At 39.8% G+C, this 15,398-nt stretch overlaps 1 protein-coding gene across 2 annotated transcripts in view; it reads right to left on the reverse strand.

Moving 5' to 3' along the window:
• Positions 1–15,398, reverse strand: part of LOC103136150 (latent-transforming growth factor beta-binding protein 2) — a 106,771-nt gene that overhangs the window by 11,999 nt on the left and 79,374 nt on the right. Inside the window, exons 25-33 of one of the 2 annotated variants that reach the window (XM_016670093.1) lie at positions 15,092–15,217; positions 14,553–14,678; positions 12,804–12,929; positions 12,424–12,543; positions 12,156–12,286; positions 11,913–11,961; positions 7,912–8,034; positions 7,180–7,299; positions 1,460–1,588 (exon numbers count right to left, since the gene is read on the reverse strand). In XM_016670093.1, coding sequence (XP_016525579.1) covers positions 1,460–1,588; positions 7,180–7,299; positions 7,912–8,034; positions 11,913–11,961; positions 12,156–12,286; positions 12,424–12,543; positions 12,804–12,929; positions 14,553–14,678; positions 15,092–15,217 — 1,050 coding nt within the window. The remainder of the gene's footprint in view (positions 1–1,459; positions 1,589–7,179; positions 7,300–7,911; positions 8,035–11,912; positions 11,962–12,155; positions 12,287–12,423; positions 12,544–12,803; positions 12,930–14,552; positions 14,679–15,091; positions 15,218–15,398) is intronic. The other variant, XM_007549263.2, reaches the window with a different exon arrangement.

Genomic DNA, 15,398 nt, shown 5'->3' on the forward strand with positions numbered 1-15,398 from the left:
ATTGTCCAGATTCACTGTACATAAATCTTCAGAGCATCTGGTCCTCAGTTTCTTGTGAGTCTGCATTTGGGTCAAGAAGCTAGAATCCAGCATGTTTTAGGTGTTTCTCTGCCTCCACAGGGAAATAATTGGGTAATTGCCAGGTTTTTGCAGCACTTAATCGCATGCTGAGGTGGTAATGCATCCAATGTCTTTGATTCAGATGAGGCAGAGAAACATCTAAAACATGATGAGGGTTGAAAACCACAGCTTTAGAGAACACAAAGCTCCTAAATTTGCTACAACTTCATTGCACATGTATCAGATTCAATAACAGCCTGCACTAAGTATATGCAGATTCAAATACACATGGTAAGTCCAGCAGAAGTTAATGATTTGCACTTGTTTGTGCCTATCATGTTACAGTTCATCAGCCAGAAAAACCAGAAGCAGTAAATTATTTAAGAAATAAAGAGAAATGTGCAGTCAAATGGGGGCGCAGCAGTCAGACTGCCCCTCTGTGCCGCACTAATAGGTGTGCGGTGTCTGAGGAGAATCCAACTAGCTCATCAAACCTTCACGAGAAATCTACGCAATGGGTACGCTTGAATATGAAATCGTAACCATTTGCAGACAGTGTGAGCGGCTCACAGAACACGCACTGTATGCCTGAGTTTGTGGGAGCTTTTAAGCAGCTTGAGCTACAATGCTTGGCTGTGGACAAGCCAAGAATCGTTAGTATTTTCCACAATCCTAAAAAGTTTATTATATACTTAAAAAATAACTAAATACAATTTAGATTACTCATTTGATTAGATAAAAAATATTTCACATGGTTTTCTACAGTCCTCCTCCCTCTTTTCCTTCTGTCCTTGTGTGCTACTTTTCTTCTTTCTGTTCTTTCTTCTCTGCTCAATTAGAAATGTCTGCCACAAATTCATTGTGAATTTATATTATAAAATGAATCTAAAGGACTTTTTTTATATATATATTTCGGTCTAGAAAGTAAGCAATGACTGCAGGATGTTAGTGCAGCAAGCCTGATTTGCAAAAATATTGAATAAGGCTCAGTTGAGAGGATGAATTCTAGTTTTTGTGACATTTCTGACCCGTTTTTGTAAAACCAGGACTGCAGAAAATCACATTTTCATCTTTACAATCTGAGCCAAAATTACCACCAGCTTTCAGCAGATGGCCATTTTTACATCGCAATCAGTGTAACAACACGGCTCGCTCATTCTTTGAGAATGCATTGCTTTTTTTGGCTGTGGTGTACATAAACTGACATAAATATGTGCAGACTTTCCCCCAAGGATGCAAAATGCCTTGTTTAAATAGGCAGAACAGCATTGCTGTTTCAGGAGCAGGTCTGTTTTTGCATTTAGATTCAAATGTAGAACAATGCACAAACTCACAACTGCACAGACATAAAATCTCAGTTTCTAGCCACTCAATAATTCAGGTGATAGCAGTTACATACCAACACATCTGGTAATATCTCCGGGTGGGTTGGTGTAGCCTTGGTCACAATGGCATCGGAAGGAGCCGGCTGTGTTCTCGCAGAAGCCGTGGCTCCCACAGATGGTCTCATTGTTGCATTCATCGATATCTGCAAAGAGAGTGAGCGCAACGTGAATATTTACCCTTTCAATCTGCACAACAGACATTCAAACTGAATCCGTAAACACATGCCTTGCTTGTCCTAAATAACTGTACCACATGCAGACTACCACTCGGACCATTATATAACAACAGATCACTGCCATCATAACATGTCAGAAACAGTATATGGATGGCGTAATTTTTTACAGAGGTTTTCAAACTTTGCTGGTCATCATTCAACTTCAAATATTCGCTTTGCAGCCAGTGAATGCAGCGTGGATCTGCCACAACCTCTTCGCTATGGCAAAGAAGTAAGAAGCTGCAGCCAAGTGTGCTGATACTTTACATGCTGTTTGGGGAAAAACAGACTTCAGATCTGGCATAAAGACTTTTTTTTTTTTTTGACATATTCCTGCCAAATATCAAATCCAGTCTTTTTAATAAATAACTTTTTTAAACAAAAAAGCCTTTAGAGATTTTAAGGTGCTTCTTAGGTGGATCCTGGTGGATCTCAAACACATGTACAGTAGTAAATCATAAAGCAAGTTTGATAAATGTGAAGAACAACATGCTGTTTGTCAGTAAAAAGGAGGCTTGTTGAGGCTGTTAACATTAGACCTTCTCACAGCTCTGCTGATTCCCCACCAAGTGTTGTTTGACGGCAACATTTGTTAGCAATTTCTTACATACATGATTTAGTATTTCTTGGCATCTCCTGCAAAAGTAGAGAGGCCAAAGATCGAAACGGCAGAAGCATGAGGTTGATTATAATTGTTTAAAAAACAATCAGAGAGTTTATTGTTCACACTTTTGTCACATGATTTTGTCCTCTGGTCAGTTAGGTATGCCACTGGTTTCTGTCTGATGTCCCACTGGTTGCCAAGCCTGCTGACGCAAACTCTGTCAGTTTCCAGTTTTAGTAACTCGTCTCAAGTTGAGAAAAACACAATTACATCAAAACGATGAGAAAAGAAATGCAATTTGAGCAAGTTTACTAGCAGACATGTACATCTGATGATAAATACAGTAACAGCAAAACATTTCAGACGTATAAAGGAAACAATTTATAGAACGAATGATAGAATGTTCATTATATGTGGAGCCTTGGACAAGTATTCATGGTTTGAATTTTTCACGTTATAAACAGTGTAGTTTTTATTGGGATTTTGTGCGATGCAGTGCCTAATTATGCGATGAAAGAGGGAGGTTTAAAACGTTTTACAAGAGCAGGACGAAAACATAAGTGAAGGGTAAGGGCTAGGGGTCTTTTATTTTGCTCTACAACTGCTGTGTGAGTTGAGAAAAGATAGAAAGTGGTTTTGAGAAACCACAACATGCTTGATTTGAAAGGTGCACACAGCTAGAGTTCTGTTTTCTCCTGCAGAACAGACAACTGCCTTTTCAGAGCTCTTGGGAACAGTAATCCTGAGTCAGTTTCTGTTCTGAGTTGGAAATGCTTCTAACATACCTCAGGGGTCAGAGACAGGGGCTAATAAACCCACACAGACAAAATTGTCTTTGTTGTTCGCAGAACTTTTGTCAGGAAATGCTAAAGAACCAAAATTGCTAGAATATACTTGTGGGCTTGACTGGCTGCAAGATAAGAAGATGGAGGATGAACAGATGCACTCTGTACTGAAAACGGCCAGCCCACTCGGTTTTCATTCAAGCTTGAGACTTAAACTGGAGAAGAAGCTGAAAGAAAATTCAGAGAAATATTTCTGGGGCTGAGTCAAGGATAGAATAATTAGTATAGAGTTTGTGGAGCATTTTTATAAATTGTGCAGAACTCAAGTGGAGTTGTGAATGTTGGAATGAAACCGGCAGCCAGCTGGGAGGTCTGAGAGGGAAGGCTAATAAACAAAATCATCAGCGTCTGAAGGCAGCATTTCATTCATGTGTAAAACGGAGCAAAGAATCTGCTGCAAACCATATGCTGCAACGAGATGCAATCAAGTTATCATACTTGGAGGAATGTGCACGTCAAGAACAAAGCAAATATAATGGCCTTTATTCTTTTGTGTATCTGGATAATTTGAGTGACAGGAATACTCGACAAGCCATCTGCATGTATCATCCAAGGAGAATTTGGCATGCTAATCACAGCACTAATGGTTTGTCGGCAAAGAAAATGAAAAATTAAAAGAAAATGAGATAACTACACCAAGAGTTAACCTTACACCAGAAATGGGATGATTTTTTAAATACTTTTTCTATGTAATAATGACTTATGTAAGGATACTACTGGTGCTGTAAATTTCCGGACAGGGAAAAAAAATAACTAAATCAGAGAATAGAATAAGGAGTTTAATGGAATGGATGAGGCTGATGTTATTAACAACCATGTATCCTTATAATCTGACCAAGGAAAACCTGTTTCTGGATCAGGATGTGCTCTGATCTCTGTATAAAAAGGGATTATAGTGAGATGTATCTTACATGTCATCATATATGCACAGTGGTGGTGAAAATACACCACCACTATGCACCCTACACCTTCCATACTTTCCCATATATTCTGGGCAATAGTTGCTCGGAAATTTGTTCACGCCCATGTGAGTATAATACGCCAGAGTATAATGTAAAAACTAAGTACATAATCAAAACCTTTTCCACATTTAAATGGGGGACATATCCTGCAGACCAGTGGCTTCCAACTCTCTTACATGTCTAAAGTATTTCCTTACTGCCACCCACTTGAATTAGATGAATGAGTGATTAACAGGTTCTGAAACACCTGACAACATACTGAGGAAATGTCATCTAGAAGCTTGTGAGCAAAACATGTCCTAATAACCTCAGAGAGTTGAACAACTTTTGAAAACGACTCCTACAAAGGACAACTTAATAGTGGTGCAACCAGATTACTGAACCTCATAAGTATAGAGATTTGTAAATCTCTGAGGTTCACTGTAAGATCCACAACCTATCTAAGGTAATAACAAACAAACTCATCTGGCATATTGTGGTCATACCTCTATGACAAAAAGAACTATCAAAGTGTAACAAATAAGTAAAAGTCATCTAAGTCCTATACATTTATACAAGGCAAGAGAGTAACCGCAGACAATTTCCTGTTTAAGGAAAGCCTTGTTAAAGACATGGCATAGCTTCAGGGAAGTTATGACTATGAGTGTGACTAAAAACTAAAAACAATAACCACAGCATCAAGGAGGGCTTGCGTGCACTCATTATAGCACAATTGTGGGTGACGTTTGCTGTGGGGGAAAAAAAAAACTGTGTTTTTCCTTTTTTATGTCATGGCGCCTAAATCTAAATGAGAGCAGGGAGCAGCGCCAACGACAACCGCTGTCCCCTCCGAAGGCATAACACCGGCCCTCGGAGAAACGGCAAATTACAGCGTCTGCTCCCTTTTTAAATATCGGCTGATTTTTACAAGCAGTCGAAAAAGGCCATGAAGTAAGTGAGCTCTCCTCCTTGGACGTTTATTGAAGTGACGGCAGCATCTCCCACATATTCCCCTTGTGAGGTGAAACAAGCTGCTGTTGTGTTTGGTGTTGGGGTAAGAGGTCAAGTTCTTTAACTGGAGCGCTGAGTCAGTGCTGAACTGGGAGTGTTTGGTGTCAGATCTCACGAAAACACAAGTAGCATTCAGAATATATTACAGAGTTGGACACATTTTTTGTTACCCCTCATTGCTTTTACATTAGAAAACTAAATGTCCTGATGCTCCACAGTGTATCCTGCCAAGAATCTCATTCAGTCCCCAGAGTGTGTCACTCAACTGCAAGCCCAAGGTCATCTTTTTAAAATGACGAGCAGAACAAGGAGAGCATTAACGAGAAAAGCTGTTTAGAAGTCTGTGGTAAGTCTGGAAGAAGCTGCAGAGATCTACAGTTAAGCTGGAAGAGTCTCTCAAAAGGAAAATCTTAAAGGACAACTGGCGAGAAGAAAGACAGAACTGTAAGAGTCTGTTTTGGTCTGGTGACACTAAAATGGAAAATTTTGGTCTACATGCAAAATATTATGTTGTGCAGAAAGCTGCAAAAAAATCCACTCAATAAATGAAAATGATGCTAGTCAGACTAGAATATCACATTCTGGAAGAAATCATGTTAGAGGCTGCAAATCAAATGAGACAAGGTTCACAATCCAGCAGGATAAAGATACAAGACATACAACCAGAGCTTTAAGGAAACAGTTTAAGTCAAAGCATATTAATGTGCAAGAATAGTCCAATCAAAGCCCAGGCCGATGTCTGTTTGAGAGTAAACAGGAAGAGCTGGAAATTGCTTTTCCTGTTTAAATGCTCAATCCCATCTTACATAAGCTTCTATTATTTTGAAAAGCACAATGCAAAGCTGGTTGGGATACGCCCCAAAACACTTGCAGCTAAATATGGACATGAAGACAAACATGCATAATTATTTTAAGATTTTTATTTGTAAACAATTTTATAAACCATGCATTTTTCCATCCATTCATAAACATTCACCACTTTGTGTTTATTTGTACCATAAAATACCAATAAATCACATAAAATGGCATCCTTTTTGTTTCAAGGAGTGTGAACACTTGTAAAAGGCCATTCTGCAACAGTGAGACACTGATGCTCCAAATAGTCAAACTAAAAATGCATTTTAATGACCTTGAGGTTAGCTTGTGGTTTCAGGTAGTCCTTATTCTTCTAAAGATCTCTGCTGTTACCAGCTTGTGTTAGTCAGACAACATGATGAACAAATGAAACGAAAGGCAGCCAAACATGGTTAAGGTGGTAATGACAAGAAGCAGAAAATCATTCAGTCACAGCTTATTCTAAATTACTTTGGTATCAAAAATGTGTTAGTCTATGCAGGATTTACTAATTGTAAGATCATTCTGTGCAACAGGTGTTTAATTCCGCAACCTCAGACAATTCTTCATGCATTCTTCATTCATATATTGTAAGAGCCAAATCTCTCCACAGGGGGCACTAAAGAGGATAATGAGCTCTGGTCTCGCAGTTCTTTCCCCAAAAAGGCCACAGAAATGACCAAGTTTCAGCTCCGTCTCTGCTTATCAGAGATGCTCAGTAACTCTACTGTCAAAGAGAAGAGACTGTTATCCCTCTCTAGCTTGACTCTAAGGTTTCAATGATGGTACTCTTCTGCAAGTAAAAGCACCTGATTCCAAATGGAATTTTGCCTTGCACCCTATGTATGGGACGTCTACACAGATGAGATTTTTTTTTACTTGTCTCAACCAGGAATATGTCAATGTAATCCATGTGTGCTGGTATGGAAGAAGGTTAATTACTCTTGAGATCAAAACATGTGACCTTCATGCAAAACACTGTTAATGAAGGAAGATTAACATTGCACATTCCTACAATGTTACAAAGGCCATAGGGTACTTTGGCCTTTGTGTCTGTCCAGTTTAGAGGTGGACAGACACTCTTCATGCAATCTTACTGATTATGAGCTATTTTGCCAAGAAGAATGGGGAAAAAGTAAACAAATAACCTAAAAGCCATGCTTAGGAGGGACTGAATAAAAATGGACATCTCACTTTCATTCCCTTTCACAATTATGCACTGCTTTGAGCTGGTATGGCACATAAGATTCCAGTACAATGCCCTGAAATCATTTAATCACTCACCACAGTCTCCGCTAAGCATGTCAGGCTGGCACTCCATGAAGCACTGATAGGAGCCAATGGTGTTCTTGCAGCTCCAGGTACCACACACCGAGCTTCCAAACTCCTTACACTCATCCTGGTCTGCAAGAATAAAAAAAAAGAACAATGTTTGTTGGAATCTCACAAAAACGGTCTAAAATTAGCTACATTCACCCCACATGCAAACTTGTATTCCCTCCACTGCTCTAGTGCTTAAAATGTAATGTCTGTCCAATAGGAGTTGGCCAAGAGGCCTGTGGTGAAGCTGTCCTCAGTAAACGAAGCAGGCAACAAAAATGGCCAAAAACAATATTATTACAGCAACCAAAGAACTTGTGAAGGAGAAAAAGGGAGACGTTCCAGAGGGAAAAAACACCTCTTGCTCACAATGGGGTCATTCATGCTTTCCTCAAGGGAGTGGGAGTTCAGGGCTCCAGCCACACAAACCTCTCAGCTTGGGGATCATAGAGGAAAGCCTCTAAGCCAGGCTTGGACAGTTTCACTGGAACAAGGTCCTCATGTGCTATAGATAATCAATCATAGCCAACAGCACTACGCTTAAGCCCTAATGTAGCATGACGATCTAACGGCCAGCTCTGACACGCTGGTTTACACATGAAGAGCAAAGTTCATGGCAGAGTTGGGGGTCAACAAACACCACGATGAGACCACCAGAACTGGACACCAACGCTGTTGGGCTTAAGCCCATCGTACCTTCACAGTCAGCTGAATCAGTGTTGTACTTGAAGCCGGCTTCGCACAAGCATAAGAAAGAACCCTCAGTGTTCAGACACTCTCCTCGAATGCACACATCATCTCTGCTGCACTCATCAACATCTGTGATAGGAATAAAGGAAAAAGAAAGGAAAACAATTATGAGAGAGAATAGCAGGAAGGGTGGACTGAGATAAAGTGTATCCAGAAAGTGTTCACATTGCTTCACCTTTTCCACACTTTGCTATGTTACAGCCTTATTCCATATTACATTACATGAATGTCTTTGGTCAAAACACACAAACACCCTATTATGACATTGTCACAGACTTTGCTTAACACTTTGTTGATCTCTGGCAGCAGATACAGCCTCGAGTGTTTTTGAATATGGTGCCAAAAGCTTAACAAAACTTTAGGCAGTTTATTCCATTCTCTTTTGCAGTTCTTCCCAAGGTCCATCAGGTTGGATAGGATTCATATATAGACAATCATTATCAGGTCACTCCCTAAATGTTCAATCAGATTCGGATCTGGATTCCGGCTTGGCCACTCCAGAACATTCACAGAATGGTTCTGAAGCCGCTACTTTGAGATCTTGGTCATGTGCCTCCTTGTCCTGCTGAGAAATTACCCATCACCCCAGTCTGAGGTCAAGTGGGCTCAGCAGCAGGTATTGGCTTGGTGATGAGCCATGTCTGGTTTCCTTTAAACATAATCAGACCAGGAGACCTTATTTTCTCATGGTGTGAGAGTCCTTTAGCTGTCTTCTGGCAAACTCCAGATGGGCTGCCATGTGCATTTACTATGGACCAGCTTTCACTTAATCAATCTACTAAAGATGCTTGATTTGTGAATTGCTGCAGAGATGGCTGTCATTGTGGAAGGTTGTCCTCTGTCAACAGAGGAATGCTGGGACTATGACAGAATGACCATTGGGTTCTTAATCACGTACAACTAAGATCCTTCTTCCCTGATTGCTCAGTTTAGACAGCCAGCCAGCTCTAGGCAGAGTTTTCCATTTATAAATGATGAAGGCTACAAAGCTAATTGGGACTTTCAAAGCAGCAGAAACTTTTCTGTAGCCTTCTCCAAATTTGTGCCTCAAGACATTCCTTTCTAAAAAAAAAATTGAAAAAAGTGAACCACTGTGAATACTTTGTAGATTCACTTTACAGAGTTACGATCATTTGTCCTCAATAAAAACAAGAGGAACATCTCATAGTCCATCCATAGTGAAATGAATTAAAGTTTGCCATGGACAGAGTGTGCTGAGCAAGAGGGAAGGACTGCTTTAAAATTGACACCTTCAGCCTCAACGGAAATTGGCAGCTGCTCATAGGAGCAAGCCAAATGCATTCAGGGGAAAAGTTTATTGCTCAGACATGAAAAACAATGAGCTATTTGGATAGTAAAACATGTGTTTGTACTTAATCTTAAGAACATTGTGCCAACTGTCGAGCATTTCTGCGGTAGCATCATACGAACGGTCTGTTTTTCTGCCAGGAGTACAAGTGCATTAAGTTCAATTGAGCTACTCCGAAATACCTCCCCATAACCAACTGTTTAAAAGCATCAATGAATACGGCATGCGCTTTGATGTTGAGCGTATGTAAACTTCTGACTGGCACTTTACAGGCTGAGAACAATTTTATCATTTTGTTATCAATTTAAGATAAATGCCCTTCCTTACACAGTGCCCAAGATTATTCCCAGGGAGAGAGCAAGCAGGATTTGAACTAGGAACCTCTGTGTCTGGTGCCAACCTACTTTACCACTGCCGAGAGAACATTTCTCTCAGACTAAAAAAGAGTGGTACACACTTAAAGGGGCAATATTATGTGTTTTCCAGGTACATAGAATAACTTTATAGCGCAATCAAGTAACTGCCTCATAGAAGGAAGAAATCTAATGTTATTACGGTGTTTTTTTGTTTTTTTTTTAAACAAAATCACCCTGGGCCAAGTCAGTGGCACGACTGAGAATTTCTATAAACTAAAAGTTACTTAGGTATTTTAATCTGTGTTTTTTGGTGGTTCAATCAAAATTAGAAAATCAAGTCTAAAAGGGGAAGTATTATGTATTTTCCAGGCACATCGTGCCATTTTATAGCACAATCTAGTAACTATGTTCAGTTGTTATACAAACTTATATAAACTTTGATATATTTATGAATATATCAAATATGACTTAAAAAGAATTAGACTTGGTAATTTAATGCCTTAAAAATGGGCCTCTGTGTCTTTAACAAAGTCCTGCTCTTCAGGAAGAATCAAGAATTGATTCTTCAGGAAGTCATCACAACATCACCTCTCTATTATCCCTTTTTACAAGCGTTGCACTGAGAAGTGTCTCGTATGATGAGCTCAGCAGATGTGTGGTTTCACCAGGTGTTTGCTAATTTCTGCTGGCTAGTCTGAAGGAGCTGAATGGGGAAGTTGTGGGAGAGGAGTGCTCTGTGAAGCAAAAGTTCGGAAGCTTGGAAACTGCAAGTCTGAGCAGGAGCTTCGTCCTCCAAAGCACCGCTTGCTCCCCCCACGTTTTGCACAGCTTAATGGTTGCCATGAGAGATTTAAGGATTTCTCAAACATGCATGATCAAGCAGCACTCCAGATATGTTTTTGTTGAGGGAATAACATTATGTAAAGCTAAAAAAAAAATTGATTTTAAATATTACTGCCCCTTTAGCTACAGATGGATGCTGCATAATGACATATTGTGTAAAGCTCTGGGGGTGAGAATAATGAATAGAGAGAATTAATCATCTGGGTAAAATTTTTTAAAATCTTAACGATTGGTATATTATGACTACAGAAATGAAAAGGTAACCATTTAAAGCATAAATAAGGAAAAACAAATAAAATAAGCCATTACAACAAACATGCTGTAACTCCATGGGAATAGAGTTATTTATTTGGCTTCAAATTCTTCAAAAGTTTATGGTGCAACTTGCTAATCTGGATCAAGTTAAAATGGGTTTCAGTCTGTTGTCAGCTTTTTATTATGCATTTTCCATTTTGGGACCAAAAATCATATTGGTATTACATTCCAAAGTCTATCTTTCATTCAAATGACCTCACAAACTCTTGTCCTCCCCTCTTCCTCCCCGTGTAGGTTCATGTCAGAGGGGTCTGGCTTTCATTGTGTCAGCACTGTACACACCATGGCAGACTGCAAGAAAATATACGACACCCGCTGATTTATAGGATAATTAGGCCCCAGTATTTGCTGTGGCAGCAAGCCAAAGTACCTGTCACAGTCTGGGCAATTTGCTCACAGTGTTTAGAGGATACCGAAGCTGCTGTGTGGCGAACACTTTGGTAGAAAGATGTCCGCATTTTAGGAACAACTATAGACCTCCACTGTAAGTAAATCTTGGCAAATATGCTGGACCTCGCCTGTGTTTTTAGGGAGGTACATGCTTCAGGTCATGTCTGGATGTTGCAAGGCTAGATAATTTTACATTTAGTCAACTCCACTTCTTCCTTGCAAGACCAACCAGAAAAAAATATTGATCCAATTCTAACATCCTGTCCATTAATTTCATGGACTATTTTTTACAGCAAAAGCTTCAATTTGCTGAAAATTTATCTTCAGTTGACAATCAGGCTCCATTTGTTTTCTGTCTTATGATCAGTGAGTTACTGGGAGCGGATGGAAAAACATCAAACTGATGTCCAAAAGGGGACAGTTGATGAAGCCATGGCCCATTACACTCAGCCTCTGCACCCAGAGCTATTTGGTGAGAAAAACCAGTCTGCACTTAATCAGAAAACACATGCAAGTTTGCATAATGCCTTTATGAACTATACATACCTTCAAACATTTTGTCATAAAACAAATGTCAAGGCATTTTATTGAGATTTTATATGATGGTCCAACACGAGGTAGAAGACAACAATAACTAAACTGCATGCCGGACACATTTTAGCTATGCACTTCAAGCATAGCTAAAATACTTTACAAAACATGCATCACTGTCATTCCGTTTCACAATTACGCACTAACATGTGCTGATCTCTCACAGGAAATCCCACTGAAATCCATGAAGGGCTGTGGATACAATATGAAAAAATGTATCTTTACATTACTCAATACTTACTTTTAAAAAGGAACCGCGTGTTAAAAACTGACTTTAGCTAAATCTGCTAAAAAAATCTAAACATATTACCATCTCAGGTCATCTGTTAATCTGCCTCACCCTGTTACATAAAGCTAATGAAATTTGAATGATGATGTCCCATTACCCTGGCAGCCAGGGCGCCCTGTTCATCGGTGGTGGTAAATCCATCAGGACACATACATCTGTAGGAACCCTCCGTATTCAAACAGCTTCCTTCTCCACAAATTCCCACTATGGTTAAACACTCGTTGATGTCTGTCACAAACAAGCACAAGTAGACTCACACAGCTGTGTCAACATGCCAGCTTGTGAGAAAAACCTGCTGGGTTTTTCTCACAAGCTGGCATGTGGAAGAACAATCCGCTAATGGTATATGTCAAATGTATAAATACTCCTGCAAGATGTCCCATCTCCCAACTCCAGTCCAGATGGGCACAAGCAGCTATAAGAGCCGATGGTGTTGGTGCACTGGCCTCCCAGACACAGGCTTGCATCCTCACATTCATTCACATCTGCATTTACATATGCAGAGACATGATCAGTGCAACAGTTACACAAGCTATGAATCATGTGGTCACACTACAAATCTGCTTTTTTGTGCTAGAGGAAGAACTTCCAGACCACAGAGAAAAAAAAATCATCCATCATCGTCTTCAGCAGTGCCTTACCAGAGGAGGGGTCACATGCAGTGTTGGAACAGATGACTGTGAAAATGACTTCATGGGAATCATAAATTTCAATGACCACAGTGAGACACCCCACTGTTTTGTACCTTCACACGAGAGGCCGTTGGGCGCTACGCTGAAGCCCGGATGGCAGGACATGCAGGAGAAGGAGCCCTCCGTATTAACACAAACACCTGCGAGGCAAACACCTGCAGCCCGGCACTCGTCGATATCTTAGAGAAAGTAAGAGAAGGAAGGGTTAGACATAGGTTATCATCAGAAGAAAATTCCCCAAAGAGTCTGGTTTTTTGTCTTATCTCCTTAAAGAATATTACTGGATTCGTGTGACTCAGCTTGAAATGCTGCCATACAGTAAGCACAGTCTTCTTTATTAGATTGCACTGACAGTGGGTTTATGAAAAAGAGTGGACAGATGAGTATGTGGAATGGTCATTAAATTTGAAGTACCAAGTTATTACAGGTGACACATAATTACTAAAAGCACAAACAGTCACCAGCTTGCTGATATGTGACCACTGGAGAGTCTCTGTAGAGAAACTGGCTGTATTTCTTTAAAGAAGCATGGACCATTGTTAAAGGGCAAATGTCATTAGATTGATTAGACATTAAAACCAACAAATAACGAATAAAACATAGATAAATCAAAATCTCAATTTCAAAGCATGTGGCTAGTTTAAAAGCGTAACAAAAAAAGCATTGTAGTCAATCTTTTCTACAGGAAGTGAGCAGTGGATATGGACGAGGACGTGACATTCAGATCCTTGATTTCTGATGGGAAATGGTGGTAAATAGGACATGGTTGCTTTTGATTTAAAAAAAAAACAAACACCTTTTTCAAGGAAATATTTTTGAACAGATGTTTAGCCACTTGATGACAACATAGAAAAAGGACAGTTTGCTTTAAGGAATAAAACCAAGGTAAAGGCATCTTGGACATAAATCACTGAAATGAATTTCCTGAATTGGCTGGACTGGAGCAAAAATGACAACATCTATGTGATTGCTGCCAGAAACACGTTTCAAATGGGTTTTTGTCTTACATGGGTATTCCAAGCTGTGTTTTTTACAGGCAGACTGAGCTTGCCACAGAGAGCTTTTTAATCTCTCTTTCGCATGCTGGTTTTTTAGGTATCTAAGCTACTGTGTTCAGGAATTTCTCCTAACTTTGTCCACCTCACTAGATAAATCGCCAAACAAATCAACATTTTATAAACTAAATTTTGAGATGGAGACATTTCTATTCCTCCTTTTGTCTTAAACTTTCCCGTATGCACTGATGAACTGTGTTCAGGCATTCCAAATTAAACATCTCTCGATTTTACTCATGGAAACAAAAGGACTGAAAAAGAAAAATATGCAACACATGATAGCATGTGCCCTTTATGTCACTGAGATAGTTCTGCTTGCCTATAACAGGGTACCTCAAAGCATTGCAATAAAAGGGGGAGGTGGTGGAATTCATGTTAAATTAAACCTTTAATATTTTCCATGGCACCAGACACATCCATTAAAATCCCATAAAAGACTCACTTGGACTTTGTTTAGTGAAATCATTTCCCTTGCAAAGATACATATCAGTGGGGGATCTTCCTCTCAGGCTACATCCACACTCTGGTACATATGAGTAACTCGGAGCGTGTTCGAACCTCGTTTATATAATCATTCCTCTTTTCCTCCCAATGAAGTCATGACACATCTAACCGCACAGGATTTGTCAGAGCTGCCATTGCGCTGCATTGATCTTACAAATTATGTCAAGACAAATCACAGAGTGCTGTAAGTATCTCTAATCATTTTCCATGACTGAAACCTGATTTCGGTTGATTGTGTTTTACCTTCACAGGTGTGTCTGTCTTCAGACAGTTGGAAACCAGCTCCGCAGCTCCTGCAGGTGTAAAATCCTTGGGTGTTAACGCACAGTTGGCCAGGACACAAGTTACCCTCTGAGCACTCATCCACATCTGGACACAAATACACACCATAGGACAAAATTACCATCTTTGGCTTCAATTAAATGAAGACTGTCAGTTGCAATCAATTATAACGTGGTTGTTTTTTTTGAGCGGCGCTATCTGCAAGACATTTGCCTTACATCATCTTGTTCTATTTGAGGTTTAGTCCACTGAGCAAAGATCAGAGGAGGGATGCCAAACGATGAAAAAGTCCAGTCTCCAGCAATGATGTTATGTCTGAGAGTTACTGGTTTAAAATGATGGTATTTTGGCACCTTGCTGTCACACCTGATGCTTCATAAACATAACCTAACTCAGGTCCCAAAATAGAAACACATTTTGACAAACTTGTCCTTTGCTGAAACCCAGAGGAATGTTTGAATAAAAACAGCAGAAGCAAACAGTAACAACTTCAGCTCTACCTTCACAGTTTTGTCCATCGTCAGAAACTGTGAAACCAGGTTGGCAGGTGACACACGTGAACGAACCCTCCGTGTTTGTACATTTTCCCTGGGGACAGGTGGTTGCCACTGCACACTCATCGATATCTGTTGTGAGACAATTCACACATTTAAAATTTCTAAAACATAGAAGAGAAAAATCTAATTTATGTTGTTTATGATGCAGATTAAATGAAAAGAGTGAGTCACGTAGTGGTTGGATTAATGGTTAGATGGATTCCTGTGTTAGAATGGCCTAGTCAAAGCTTAGACATAAATCCAGTTGAGA

Source organism: Poecilia formosa, unplaced genomic scaffold, assembly GCF_000485575.1.
Source record: "Poecilia formosa unplaced genomic scaffold, Poecilia_formosa-5.1.2 Scaffold30, whole genome shotgun sequence".
NCBI classification, from domain to species: domain Eukaryota; kingdom Metazoa; phylum Chordata; class Actinopteri; order Cyprinodontiformes; family Poeciliidae; genus Poecilia; species Poecilia formosa.